Raw genomic sequence first — 15,986 nt, forward strand, 5'->3', positions numbered from 1 at the left:
GGTTATTTTCCTCCCATAGGATCCCTGATGGCTAACAATAACATATCCTGACAGAATGTAAACGTTCTACATTCCCCTCTCCTTGTGATACGGTTAAGGCTATTTCATATTTTCAAGTTTAGAAGTCAGAACCCATCAATACTATGTGCATTTTACATATATTGTACTTTTTGCAGCATTTGTTGATAATGAAATCTGAAAATACTCGGCATACATTCAGTAACATAATAGCCCAAATTTACCATGAATATTCTTATCCGCCACATACAGTGCATTCGGAAAGTATTCAGACCCTTTGACTTTTTCCACATATTATTATGTAAAATGCCCATCAATCTACACACAATACCCCATAATGACAAAGGGAAAAAATGTTTTTTAGACATTTAAAAAAATAAATGAAATGACACATTTACATAAGTATTCAGACTCTTTACTCAGTACTTTGTTAAAGCACCTTTAGCAGCGATTACAGCCTCATGTCTTCTTCGGTATGACGCTACAAGCTTGGCTTACCTGTATTTGGGGAGTTTCTCCCTTCTCTGCAGATCCCCTCAAGCTCTGTCAGGTTGGATGGGGAGCGTTGCTGCACAGCTATTTTCAGGTTTCTCCAGAGAAGTTCGATCGGGTTCAAGTCTGGGCTCTGGCTGGGCCACTCAAGGACATTCAGAGACTTGTCCCGAAGCCACTTCTGCCTTGTCTTGGCTGTGTGCTTAGCGTCGTTGTCCTGTTGGAAGGTGAACCTTCACCCCAGTCTGACGTCCTGAGCGCTCTGGAGCAGGTTTTCATCAAGGATCTCTGTACTTTGCTCCATTAATCTTTTCCTCAATCCTGACTAGTCTTCCAGTCCCTGCCACTGAAAAACATCCCCATAGCATGAAGCTGCCACCACCACGCTTCACCTTAGGGATGGTGCCAGGTTTCCTCCAGACGTGACTCTTGGCATTCAGGCCAAAGAGTTGGTTTCATCAGACCAGAGAATCTTGTTTCTCATGGTCAGAGTCCGGCTGTCATGTGCCTTTTACTAAGGAGTGGCCTGATTGGTGGAGTGCTGCAGAGATGGTTGTCCTTCTGGAAGGTTCTCCCATCACCACAGAGGAACTCTGGAGCTCTGTCAAGAGTAACCATCAGGTTCACCAGTACCGTCACCTCCCTGACCAAAGCCCTTGTCCCCCGATTGATCAGGTGGCCAGCTCTAGGAAGAGTCTTGGTGGTTCCAAACTTCTTCCATTTAAGAATGATGGAGGCCACTGTTTTTTGGTACTCTTCTCCAAATCTGTGCCTCGACACAATCCTGTCTCTGGGCTCTATGGACCATTCCGTCGACCTCATGGCTTGGTTTTTGCATGCACTGTCAACTGTGGGACCTTATATAGACCGGTGTATGCCTTTCCAAATCATGTCCAATCAATTGAATTTACCACAGGTAGACTCCAATCAAGTTGGAGAAACATCTCAAGGATGATCAATGGAAACAGGATGCACCTGAACTCAATTTCGAGTCTCATAGCAAACGGTCTGAATACTATAAGTGTTTTATATTTTTTATAAATTTGCAAACATTTCTGATAACCTGTTCACTTTGTCATTTTGGGTTGTGTGTAGATTGAGATGTTTTATTTAATCCATTTTAGAATGAGGCTGTAATGTAACAACATTTTGAAAAAGTCAATGGGTCTGAATACTTTCTGAATGCACTGTTAGTCAAAACAATGACGAGGGTTTGAGTGAGAGGTGTAACTGGTGTCTCCAAGTGTGTAAAGTTCCTAAGTCATTTCAATGCACTTTCATTACTCAAGGAAAGAGCCTTTAACTATTAGGTGCTTTTTTTTGAGCTCTCCTAGCTGTGCTGTTGAGGAAGTGAAGTAAGCACACTTGTAGTTTTTTGTTTGGAACACAGCCTAGCATCATAAGCAACACACATTTACTGTTTATGCAATCCAAAACCGGTCCATTATAATTCCCAATCTGAGTCTGCTGGGCATCATTTGAAAGTGTATTCTATTGCCAACATGGCTAGCTAAGATACGATCTCAGTGTTAGGCTTTCACAAGGCACTTCAGAGAAACAATAATTTTGGTGAGGTTAATGGAGTGTGGTGCGTGTTCTGGGGCAAATTGTCTTCACAATACGTCAAACGGGCTCATTCTGTTCCAAACAACTCATGGTATTGATGCCTTGTCATTCTTGTAACTGTACATCAAACATGGCGATCATTGACGTTTGTAATGTAAATTACATGAGTTTTATAATATGTGAAGTGCACATTTGGACTCACAGGAGTGTGATTGGCTTGTATGACATCAGTGCGGTATTTATTATAACCCTCAACGTCTTTTAGAACAGATCGAGTCCCCTTCATTTACAGCATCCTCACTCAGACTTTTTGTGTGTGTGCAAAAGTAGCCCAGTTAGCTGCAGGGATAGGGACATCTTGTTTCAGGTGGTGCTCAAGTTTAGAACCATCTGTTAGGTGAATCCCGTAAAGCGGAGACCCTGAACTCTGACGTCATGTACAGCATATTACTGTACAGCCACTGCGTTACAATTATGTCTTATCGGTGTCCAAATCTAACATTTTACAACCCGTATATGGGCTAGAGGGTTAACATCCCTGACTTGGATGCACAACAGCAGTCAACCCCGAGGCTACGGCTGAGGACACAAATGCGTACGAGTAGTCCTGCTACGACCTCCAGAGCCATCAACTAGGCAAAAGGACAATATCGGAACAGGGTGGAATTCTATTATACCAGCTCCAACACATGTGACAGGGGCTACAGTACATAACGGACCACAAAGAAAGCCCTAGCTGTGATCTGCCCAACGATGCCTCTCTACAAGAAAAACTCAATGCATTTTATACAGGCTTCAACAAAAACAACAGAGCCCTTCACAAGAGCCCCCACTAATCCAGAGGACTCAGTGATCTCTCTCTCTCTCTCAGGGAATGACGTAAGGTTTTTAAACAGGTCAACACTCTTAAGGCCCTGGGCCAGACGGTATTCTGGGGCATGTCCTCAGGGAATGCACAGACCAGCTGGCAGGCATCTTCACTGACATTTTCATTCTCTCTTTGTCCCAGTCAGTAACCCCCACATGTTTCAAACCAACTGCCATCATTCCTGTTCCCAAAAACTAAGGCATCCTGACACAATGACTACTGCCAAGTAGCACTCACATCTGTAATAATGAAGTACTTTGAAAGGCTGGTCATGGTACACATTAACTCAATCATCTCAGACACCCAGGAAAAATTACAATTTACATAGTGCCCCAACAGATCCACTGACAACGCAATGTCAATTGCACTCCATTTTGCTCTTTCCAACTGCGAAAAAAGGAATGCATACTATGTGAGGATGTTGTTCATTGACTACAGCTCAGCGTTCAACACCATAGTGCCCTCCAAGCTCAGGACCTTGGAACTGAACACCCCCCTCTGCAATGAGGCGAAGAGACAGCCTACAGGGAGGTGGTCAGAGACTTGTCCGTGTGAGACCAGGACATAAACACCTCCGTCAACGTCAGCAAGACCAAGGAGCTGATCGTGGACTTCAGGAAGGAGGGGTGGGTGCAGATCCACATTGACGGGGCTGCAGTAAAGGGTCAAGAGCTCGGTGTCCACATCACTGAGGACTTAACTTGGTCCTCTCACACCAGCACAGTCGTGGAGAATGAACGGCATTGCCTCTTCTCCCTCAGGAGGCTGAAATGATTTTGCAAGCCTTGCTGTTCATTGATTATTGATTGCCACTACCTTTTATCTATCTATTTTATCCTGCTACAGGTTACTATTACTCTTGTTTACATGTATATATTGCCACTAGTATATTACCATAAGTATTTATATATTCTTGCTACCAGTCACTTTTCAGCCCTGTTTACATGTACAGTGCCTTCAAAGTATTCACACTCCTCTACTTTTTCCACATTTTGTTGTTACAGCCTGAATTTAAAATTGATCAAATTTAGATTTGTCATTGATCTACACAATACCCCATAATGTCAAAGTGGAATCTTTGTAGCTGAAATGTTTTGAGTCAATAAGTATTCAAACCCTTTTATGACAAGCCTAAATAAGTTCAGGAGTACAAACGTGCGTAACAAATCTCATAAACTAACATTGAGTGGCTGCTGCCAACATACTGACTCAACTCCAGCCACTTTAATAATGGAAAATTGATGTAATTTTTTTTTATCACCAGCCACTTTAAACAATGCCACTTAATAGAATGTTTACATACCCTACATTACTCATCTCATATGTATATACTGTAATCGACACCATCTACTGCATCTTGCCTATGCCGTTCTGTACTATGACTCATTCATATCTTTATGTACATATTCTTCATCCCTTTACACTTGTGTATAAGGTAGTTGTGAAATTGTTAGGTTAGATTACCCGTTGGTTATTACTGCATTGTCGGAACTAGAAGCACAAGCATTTCGCTACACTCGCATTAACATCTGCTAACCATGTGTATGTGACAAATAACATTTTATTTGATAAATTGCATCGGTTAAGATTTTTGAATGACTACCCAATCTCTATACCCCCCACACACAATTATCTTTCAAGTGCCTTAACTTCTTATGGCTGCATTCCCGTTAACGGGATGATATGACAACATCCAGTGAAAGTGCAGGGTGCCAAATTCAAACAACAGAAATCTCATAATTAAAATTCCTCAAATATACATGTATCTTATACCATTTTAAAGGTAATCTTGTTGTTAATCCCACCAAGTGTCTGATTTCAAATAGGCTTTTCAGCGAAAGCACCACAAACGATTGTTAGGTCACTGCAAAATCACAGAAAAACACAGCCATTTTTCCAGCCAAAGACAGGGATCACAAAAAGCAGAAATAGAGAAAATGAATCACTAACCTTTGATCTTCATCAGATGACACTCATAGGACTTCGTGTTACACAATACATATATGTTTTGTTCGATAAAGTTCATATTTATATCCAAAAACCTCAGTTTACATTGGTGCCATGTTCAGAAATGCTTCAAATATCCGGAGAAATTGCAGAGAGCCACGTCAAATAACAAATACTCATCAAAAACTTTGATGAAAGATACATGTTTTACATAGAATTAAAGATACACTTGTTCTTAATGCAACCGCTGTCAGATTTCAAAAAGCTTTACGCAAAAGCACAATATTCAATAATCTGAGAACAGCGTTCAGCCACAAAAGGAAGCCATACAGTTATCCGCCAAATTGTGCAGTCAACAAAACTCACAAATAGTATTATAAATCTTCACTTACCTTTGCTGATCTTCATCGGAATGCACTCCCAGGACTCCCACTTCCACAAGAAATGTTAATTTTGTTCGGTAATGTCCATAATTGATGTCCAAATAGCTATTTTTGTTAGCGTGTTTGGTAAACAAATCCAAAGTCAGGAAGCGCGTTCACTAGAAGCAGACGAAATGTCAAGAAGTTCCCGTAACAGTCAGAAACATGTCAAACGATGTATTGAATCAATCTTTAGAATGTTTTTAACATAAATCTTGAATAACGTTCCAACCGGAGAATACCATTTACTTCAGATGTGCGATGGAACAGAGCTCCCTCATGTGAACGCGCATGGTCAGGTCATGGTAGACCTGACTAATTCCTGTCTCCTTCAGCCCCACTTCACAGTAGAGGCATCAGACAAGGTTCTACAGACTGTTGACATTTACATTTAACATTTAAGTCATTTAGCAGACGCTCTTATCCAGGGCGACTTACAAATTGACATCTAGTGGAAGCTGTAGGAAGTGCAAACAGATCCATATCCCACTGTGTATTCAATAGGGGCTGGGTTGAAAATCGACCAACCTCAGAATTCCCACTTCCTGTTTGGATTTTTTCTCAGGTTTTTGCCTGCCATATGAGTTCTGTTATACTCACAGACATCATTCAAACAGTTTTAGAAACTTCAGAGTGTTTTCTATCCAATACTAATAACAATATGCATATATTAGCAACTGGGACAGAGGAGCAGGCAGTTTACTATGGGCACCTCTGGGCACATTTCATCCAAGCTACTCAATACTGCCCCTGCAGCCATAAGAAGTTAATTAAGTAGTGAATTTCAAACACAGATTGAACCACAAAGAACAGAGGTTTTTCAATGCCTCGCAATGAAGGATGGTGATTTGGTAGATGTGTGTGTAAATTTAAATTTAAAAAAAGCAGATGCTAAATATCCCTTTGAGTATGGTTAAGTTATTAATTATCATTTGGATGGCGTAACAATACACCCAGTCACTATAAATATACAGGTGTCCTCCTAACTCAGTTGCAGGAGAGGAAGGAAACTGCTCAGGGATATCATCATGAGCCCAATGGTGATTTTGAAACAGAGTAATGGTTGGGATATGAGAACTGAGGCTGGATCAACAACATTGTAGTTACTCCACATTACTAAAATAAATGACAGAGTGAAAATAAAGGAAGCCTGTACAGAAGAATAAAAAACATGCATCCTGTTTGCAACTAGGCACTTAAGTAATACTGCCAAAAATGTGGCAAAGCAATTCATCACATTTGCAAGCATGGTGGTGACTGAATCATGCAGTGTTGTATGCCTGTCATTGTTAAGGACTGGAATTTTTCCGGATAAAAAAAAATAATTGAATAGAGCTAAGCACAGGCAAAATCCTACAAGAAAACCTTGTTCAGTCTGTTTTCCACCAGACAGCGGGAGATTAATTCACCTTTCAGTAGGACAATAACCTAAACCACAAGGTCAAATCTATACTGGAGTTGCTTACCAAGAAGACTGGGAATGTTCCTGAGTGGCCGAGTTACATATTTGCCTTAAATTTACTAAAATCTATTGCGAGACCTGAAAAAGGTTGTTTAGCAATGATCAACAGCCAATTTAATAGAGCTTTGAAAAGAATAATATGTAAACGTTGCACAATCCATGTGTGGAAAGACTCTGCTGTAATCTCTGCCAAAGGTGCTTCTACAAAGTTTTGACTCGGGTGTGAATACTTATCTAAATGAGAGATTTCTGTATTGCATTTTCAATACATTTGCAGAAATGTCAAAAAACGTTTTCACTTGTTATTATGGGATATTGTGTGTAGAAAATATATTTAATCCATTTTGATTTCCGGCTGTAACACAAAAAAATGTTGAATAAGTCAAGGGGTATGAGTACTTTCTGAAGGCACTGCATGTCTCATTCTGAGATGCTGTGTGCTAATGCCTCAATTGGTCAACTCTGCTGTCTAAAGAAAAGAGCGGGTTGTAGGTTGACTCTGCTGCTGCGATTGGATAGCGTGCAGCTGTGCTGTAGGGTAACTCTGCTGCTGCGATTGGATAGCGTGCAGCTGTGCTGTAGGGTAACTCTGCTGCTACGATTGGATAGCGTGCAGCTGTGCTGTAGGGTAACTCTGCTGCTACGATTGGATAGCGTGCAGCTGTGCTGTAGGGTAACTCTGCTGCTACGATCGGGTCACATGTAGCCGTGCTCCGAATAAATAATTACTTGCTGCCAGCCTCAAATCTCCATTTTGGAACATATTGACTTTCTACCACTAACACTTTAGTAGATTTTGCAACTAGTACAATTGTTTACGACTCATATTGATGCAATATCTTTTTCAACCATAGAAGTTGTTTTGAGTTCAGCTCCTCTTTAAAATGTTACCATATTATGTAAATACCCAGTAAATGGTGAACTGGATATTTGTATTCATTTATTTGTCATTATTAGCACAATATGTACGTACACCTATTACACCAAAGATGGCTCATTTGCATTTGTCAAGAGTAACCTACAACCATACCAGTACACAGTATGGCTTACTTCCAGTAGGATCTTTTAAGTTTTCCGTTCTCTCTTACAGACCAGTTTCCGCATCGCAGCTACAGGAGTTGTCCTTGACCTGGACAAATCTGTGACCATAGTCAAAAAGCTCAAGCTGATTGGCTACCCATACAAGATCTACAAGAACACATCCTTCATCAAGGTAGGATGCACCTCATGGCACTACTGACATACCATAGTTCAGCTACAATATACAGTATTTACTTTTTGTGGTAGACATTTGTTTATCTGTTGTAGAACAGGATAACAGAAATAATCTAACACTATGGACCAACTGTGTAACTAATGGTTTATGAATGTATTAATATATAATTATTGGTTCACAGCAAAGCTGTGAAACCTATTCTATGAATTCTTCTTATATATTTTTTTCCTTGACGTGGTCAAATAACTAGATTTTTTTCCTTTTTCTAATTTGGCACACAGAATCTAGAGGCCATGAGTAACTTGGTCAAAAAGAATGGCACGATTGACCTCCATCACACTGTTTGACCTAGAGACTTGAAACGGTTGTTGTCTTCATGCTGAATTTTTTTTGCTTCAAGGACCCATAAGGTCTGTCGGGATAGATATCCCTCCATCTTGGACATTTTGGAAAAACGTATTCTCAAGAACCATAAATCCAAATAACACCAAATGATGTATGTATGCCCATGGTACATCTCGTAACTTAGTTTGAGAAAAGCTAAGGGATTGGTTAAGAAATGGCTGGGTTATTGATCAATTAGGAAATACTTTTAACTTTATGGTCATTACCATGATGAACCATGTTAAGTTTGGAATTTAGTTTCCTTATGTTTTTAAGATCTCATTTAACAATTCACTTTTTTAACTATGCTTAATCATAAAATAAATCTTAATGGACTAAGTCAGATTCACTCCAAATGTGGCCACACTATACCAGTAGGTGCATTTTAGCACTAATATGCTAAAAAATACTTTTTTATTTTTATTTTCATGAACCAGATTTTACGTGTCCATTTTAACCACTGTAAATCCACTCCGCAGTGGCCTATCAACTTGAAACTTGTAATCGCTATCATGGACTTCCCTAAGATGAAACACACTATTTGGTATTGATATCTCAAAAAACAAGGAAACTATTGACTTATTATTTGCATATGTAACGCTTATGTAACGCTAATACATTACATCAGTCTTCAATGGGTTAGAATTTTTGTTGTTGTTGCTGCATTCATATGGCTGCACTGTACCAATAGATGCACGTTAGCACATATGTGAATGCTAAAAATCCTTTAAAAATCTTATGAACCATAAATCAGATTGACTCCAGATTTGGTATATAGACGGGTTGGATGTTTAGCAACAAAACGGACACATACGCTGCTATGGGGCAAAACAGACTGGGTTGGCTTAGATTGTCGACAACATGTAAACTATATTTCTTATCCAATGTTTAGTCTCAGTTGTTGGTTAGCTAGCTAGTCAATTTTAGCCATATTAGTATTGACTTGAAGTCAGTCTAAACACCTCAAGACATGGTATCAAGAACAATATTAAACTAGCTGAAACGATCACTTACGATTCCCCACATGGCAGTTTGACATTGTTGGTAGCTATCTGGCCATCCAGAATCACAACTTAAGCTTCTGCCCCATTGATGCGTGCACATGGGTTAGCTGACAATGTCACAAACTATCTAATGAATTAGCCTCTAATGAATTTGAGAATGATTAGTTGCTGCATTCAAAGTCGACCACACTACATGGCCCTTATAGCCCTGGTGTGATAACTGAACCGATGAACATGGGGCCATGAAATTTGGTATGTAAACCTTATGTATATGTCCTTATAAGTTGTGTGAATATAAAGTCAGATCAGCCCTACTACTGAGTATAAATGAGACTCAGGTCCACCCCAAAAAATTCAGAAAAACGTGAGCTTTACACTTCTGTTTTGTTCCCAGGGGATGTTCAACACCGTGCTGGAGGTGGCGAAATTCGAAGGGGCTTCCATCCGAACTGTCAGTGGGGTCAGAGGTCAAATTAAGAAGGCCCTGTCAACACCGGCGGGAGCCTACAGAGCCACGTTCGAAGACAGGCTGCTGATGAGTGGTGAGCAACTGGCGCAGTCAAGAGCATTTCATAGTCCCAAAAACAACCCTTAGCCCCCTCACCCTACCCTCTATGCGCTTGTGGAGATCTGAAGGCTTGGATAGGCGAAAGTAATATGGTGAAAATTCCAGTAGTAGTAGGATTTACACAATTTGACAAACGTATGTATTGCCTGCAGCAGATTGCTCCTACTGTTTTGGTTGCACATTTCATGGGAACTTCTATGGCCGTTACAGTAATTTGCACGGAATACTGCCTTTATATTCCTAGCTAGTACTTCTGGGTGTGTTTACACATTGCGTCCCTGTGCTCCTGTTACATGTTGTTCATTACTCTTGTGTGTAGATATTGGTTACCTGTGCTCCTGGTATATGTTATTTAGGGTTGTCCCCGACTAAAAAAAATATATTGGTAGACCAAAAGTCGTCCGTTCTTTTCACCAATCGATTGGTCAAAATTTGAAACCGTGTATTTTTCCATATATACACACCCTATATGCTTTTATTAAAATCAACTACACTGCTCAAAAAAATAAAGGGAACACTTAAACAACACAATGTAACTCCAAGTCAATCACACTTCTGTGAAATCAAACTGTCCACTTAGGAAGCAACACTGATTGACAATAAATTCCACATGCTGTTGTGCAAATGGAATAGACAAAAGGTGGAAATTATAGGCAATTAGCAAGACACCCCCAAAAAAGGAGTGATTCTGCAGGTGGTGACCACAGACCACTTCTCAGTTCCTATGCTTCCTGGCTGATGTTTTGGTCACTTTTGAATGCTGGCGGTGCTCTCACTCTAGTGGTAGCATGAGACGGAGTCTACAACCCACACAAGTGGCTCAGGTAGTGCAGTTCATCCAGGATGGCACATCAATGCGAGCTGTGGCAAAAAGGTTTGCTGTGTCTGTCAGCGTAGTGTCCAGAGCATGGAGGCGCTACCAGGAGACAGGCCAGTACATCAGGAGACGTGGAGGAGGCCGTAGGAGGGCAACAACCCAGCAGCAGGACCGCTACCTCCGCCTTTGTGCAAGGAGGTGCACTGCCAGAGCCCTGCAAAATGACCTCCAGCAGGCCACAAATGTGCATGTGTCTGCTCAAACGGTCAGAAACAGACTCCATGAGGGTGGTATGAGGGCCCGACGTCCACAGGTGGGGGTTGTGCTTACAGCCCAACACCGTGCAGGACGTTTGGCATTTGCCAGAGAACACCAAGATTGGCAAATTCGCCACTGGCGCCCTGTGCTCTTCACAGATGAAAGCAGGTTCACACTGAGCACATGAGCACATGTGACAGACGTGACAGAGTCTGGAGACGCCGTGGAGAACGTTCTGCTGCCTGCAACATCCTCCAGCATGACCGGTTTGGCGATGGGTCAGTCATGGTGTGGGGTGGCATTTCTTTGTGGGGCCGCACAGCCCTCCATGTGCTCGCCAGAGGTAGCCTGACTGCCAATAGGTACCGAGATGAGATCCTCAGACCCCTTGTGAGACCATATGCTGACACATGCACATTTGTGGCCTGCTGGAGGTCATTTTGCAGGGCTCTGGCAGTGCACCTCCTTGCACAAAGGCGGAGGTAGCGGTCCTGCTGCTGGGTTGTTGCCCTCCTACGGCCTCCTCCACGTCTCCTGATGTACTGGCCTGTCTCCTGGTAGCGCCTCCATGCTCTGGACACTACGCTGACAGACACAGCAAACCTTTTTGCCACAGCTCGCATTGATGTGCCATCCTGGATGAACTGCACTACCTGAGCCACTTGTGTGGGTTGTAGACTCCGTCTCATGCTACCACTAGAGTGAGAGCACCGCCAGCATTCAAAAGTGACCAAAACATCAGCCAGGAAGCATAGGAACTGAGAAGTGGTCTGTGGTCACCACCTGCAGAATCACTCCTTTTTTGGGGGTGTCTTGCTAATTGCCTATAATTTCCACCTTTTGTCTATTCCATTTGCACAACAGCATGTGAAATTTATTGTCAATCAGTGTTGCTTCCTAAGTGGACAGTTTGATTTCACAGAAGTGTGATTGACTTGGAGTTACATTGTGTTGTTTAAGTGTTCCCTTTATTTTTTTGAGCAGTGTATATATGCATTGAGCTTGTCTGATGCTTTAAACTCACTGTTTGATGAAATAAGACACATGACTCGAGGGAGCCAGAGATCAAGATAACCAGAAGAAAAAACCTTAACCTGACCCGATCATCCTCCTCCCGCTCCTACTGGCTTTTACAGATCCCGCTGTTACTCATCTGAAGTTGCCGGTAATGGGCTGTACGAGGAGTTAGCAAACTTTCTCATGTGGAATGCAAATGTATCATACCATTTCTACTGATCTGCATGCCAGTTATGGTTTTCATATGTACATTTTCGTGGAACAGTTTCATTTTATTTATAATGTCTTCGTATCTCTAAATCATTGTCATGTGGTTAATCAAAATTCTATCCAAATGAAAATTATGAACCTAAAAAGTAACTTCTGCCATTGACAATTATGTAAAAATAGCCTATAAAGGCAACAAATAAAAACCTTGCAGCCTGCAGGTAGAAAATAATCCTGATAAAAATAAATATCCTATAAATCACATTGGCTACACGTGGCCTTTCTGCAACAAACTTGAAACATTGTATTAACTTAGGTCCGGCCTGAAGTGCCTTGCAATTTTTTATAAAATATTCTGGGCCCAGAGGTCGTGTCTAGACTTGACAGTTCACGCAGCTTTAGTATTCTGATCATAGAGTTCTGTTCACGGAATTCCGTATGCGTGCATCTACGCCTACATTTAAACGTGTCCGGGTTCCCTATTCCCGCGCTATATTCAAATGCCAGTATGCATTCTAAAAACGGTGAAATATGGTAGCACAACAACTGATGGCAGTAGATAACTACTGTAGCTAACAAGCAATGCTAAAGGGATTGCAAACGGGTTAGCATAACTCTAGGCCAAAAAATTTTTGTTACAAATATTAGCTAGCTGGCTAGTATTTGAGGCCAGAAAACACGTTACTCACACACTAGGAACGTATTTACTCCAATGTTATAATGAAAAGGTGCCTCGGTCCCAGAACAGAAGTATTCTTGAGACTGTACCCACTGTATGAGCTTTCCGTAGCCTGATTGCATCCAGACTGAGGAGAAATCTGCACACAATGCAGCCTGACCACCTTCTGAAGTGGTCAGTTTGATCTGAACACAAAGCAACTTTTGTGCATCTAGACCAGTCTTCTCAATGTGGTCTTTTGTATTCTGATGGCAGAAGTCAAATGTACGTGTCAAGTGTAGACACGACCAGAGTTTCCCGCGCTAGTGAGCTCAGCACAGGAATTGTCATTCTCAATGGATGTAAAAACAGACTTTGTTTGAGGTGAACAAAACATTACTTTGAGATGCTCCACAGCTCATTAATGGTGGTGCGTTAAGCCAATCAGAAATTCTATCAGATCCCCAAATGGGCACATTTATGATCAGGCCAGGTAGCCAATACGCCTACATCTATGCGTAATCAGGTGCGCATCCTTACTCAACATTGACAGGAGCGCTCCAAACAAAAGACAATGACTAAATTGACAAAACTCATAAATGGAAAGAAATAAACCAAAACTTGTTTCTCAAGTGTAGCAAAGGTTGTGCACTCTGCAAACGATTAGTCTCGCCCTCCACAATGGACTAGTTCACGGAGAAATATATATATTTGCTACTGTTTGACTAAAAACAATCTTTGTCGACCTACCGCCTATCGGCCAAACAATCGACCAGTCGAATAATTGGGGTCAGCCATAATGTTAATAATTACTCTTGTTCATGTGTGTAGACATTGTGTTCCTGCGCTCCTGGTACCCGGTGTCAGTCCCTCAGCTCTACAACCCCGTGACCTCCCTGCTGATGCCAGCGGGCCAGAAGGACAGTTGGTCGGGCATGAGGACGGTGGGCCAGCTGAAACACGACCTGGGGGTCCGCAACAAGCCCAACACAGACTCACTGTACAAGGTAAGGCCAGACCGACGAGGTGGCAGCCAGAATACATAGAGAAAAATGTCCACTCACTGTTTTGCTGCTTCCAAACATGACCCTAATTCTAAACCTAACCGTAACCCTAGCAAACAGTTGCATATCAACAGATAGTTTGGCCATCTGTAGATGATCGATAGGGGACTATCCAAATAAAGTGTGACCTGATCTTTTGACGAAGCTCAATTTATTAAATATGGAGGCAGTTAGACTATCAACCGTTTATTGTTCACAAAAGGGGTGTTTTAACGTAAGACATTTGGTAAGTAAAAATGGCGCATAGCAAAACATAACACTACACAGATTCATTTATGGGTACATTTCCTACTTCCTGCCAATCCGAGAAGCATCCAGCTGCCGGGTCTAAAAATCTCAAAAGTCATGTGCGTGCGTCTCAGATGGTGTTTTTGCATCTCAGATGGCATGTGTGCAGTGCATTAACACCCTGGACCAGAGCTATACTCTATCACTAGCTCTGGGCCAGGGCGTTAGTGCGCTGCACACATATCAGTCTGCACATTAGCTCTGGTCCAGGACGGTAGTGCGCTGCACACATATCAGTCTCCACATTAGCTCTGGTCCAGGACGGTAGTGCGCTGCACACATATCAGTCTGCACATTAGCTCTGGTCCAGGATGTTAGTGCGCTGCACGCATATCATCTGAGCCACTACGTATCGTAGTGGCCGACGTTGGGAAAGTGTTAGGATTAATTTAGTTTTGTAATACGTTTTGGATACAATGTTAATTTCCTACTTGTAGTGATTTTTCACCGAAAATGTACAACCAAGCAACCACTGTTGCTTGTGCTTTAGCTTCCACCTTGGTATATTGGCTACGCTAGCTAGCTGACTACTTCCCTCGCTGTAAGGTTAAAGGATCTATGGGAAAGCTGTGCTCGGCAGGCGGGGGCGAAGGACACTGTCCCGGTGTTGTGAAACACCTGCTTGCCATGCGTTCTCTCCCCACTAGACTATCACGCGGTGACATCCAGGTGGTTACCAATATAAGTTATTTCTCATAAAGGCTGCTATCCTACTTGGAATAAAAAAACTTGGAGCAAAACATTTGGCTACGTTAGCTAACACCAGCAACACTGTGATACAGCTGCCCAGTGGGAGGCACCTCTGGTTGGCAGGCACCGATACAACACCGGTGCACTGGTCATTCGGCACAGGCTTGTTGTCGTGCATCCCAAGGCATGTCACTGTGACATCCATGGTGACCAATATTACAAGTTTATTTCTCGCTCGCCCATTAGAATAAACATATCTCTAACTAGCGCCCAGCATTTAATGTCTGTTTTACAAATGTGAAACCGAAGGCAACTTTCCACATTGCGTGGACAGTAAAGTTTGTCTAAATCTAATTTCACCACCCGTGCTGTTGGTGGCGTTTACGCTCCATCTTCTCTGGCACCATTTGACATCCGTCCTCAGCTCCAATGTCTCACAGCGTCTGTAGTATGAAAAGGTATCTGCTGAAGCAAGACTATTGGCCTGATTGGATTCTGAACCTCTGACCTAACCCTTGACCCTTTCTCCCCCCTTGGCAGCCGGTTGTGCGAGCGCAGCGCCACTTCAACAAGCTGCACATCCCCAGGGAGCTGCAGAAGGCATTGCCCTTCAAGAGCAAGCCCAAACAGGACCAGCCCAAGGGCAAGACGCCCAAGGACCTCCAGAGGCCCGCTGTCATACGGGAGCCCCACGAGAGGAAGGTAAGGGTCTCCTTACGGAAACGATAATGAAAAATCCCATGATGTTTGTCAGATTTACTAATTCTCTTTATCTCTGATGTACTAATATGCTGTGAAAGCGAAACCGGACTGGCCAAGGTGCAGGCTTTTGTTCTAGCCCAGCACTAACACATTTGATTCAACAAATGGTGGTCTACATGATCTAAATCTGTGTAAAAGCTGGGCTGTAACAAAAACCTACATACTGTCGCCTCCCCATAATGTGGTGGGCACGCGCACACACACCAATAACTATATATATGAATGGACAAAGCCATTGATCACGGTACGCCATTCATTCCTATGTGAAGACTCCATAG

At 42.3% G+C, this 15,986-nt stretch overlaps 1 protein-coding gene across 2 annotated transcripts in view; it reads left to right on the forward strand.

The window, feature by feature from the left end:
• LOC120048439 (ribosome biogenesis protein BMS1 homolog) overlaps positions 1 to 15,986 on the forward strand; it is a 44,934-nt gene that overhangs the window by 25,016 nt on the left and 3,932 nt on the right. For both annotated transcript variants that reach the window (XM_038994410.1, XM_038994409.1), the window contains 4 exons: positions 7,866 to 7,988; positions 9,774 to 9,921; positions 13,736 to 13,911; positions 15,487 to 15,648. In XM_038994410.1, coding sequence (XP_038850338.1) covers positions 7,866 to 7,988; positions 9,774 to 9,921; positions 13,736 to 13,911; positions 15,487 to 15,648 — 609 coding nt within the window. The remainder of the gene's footprint in view (positions 1 to 7,865; positions 7,989 to 9,773; positions 9,922 to 13,735; positions 13,912 to 15,486; positions 15,649 to 15,986) is intronic.

The sequence above is a fragment of the Salvelinus namaycush genome, chromosome 5 (assembly GCF_016432855.1).
Source record: "Salvelinus namaycush isolate Seneca chromosome 5, SaNama_1.0, whole genome shotgun sequence".
Lineage (NCBI taxonomy): Eukaryota > Metazoa > Chordata > Actinopteri > Salmoniformes > Salmonidae > Salvelinus > Salvelinus namaycush.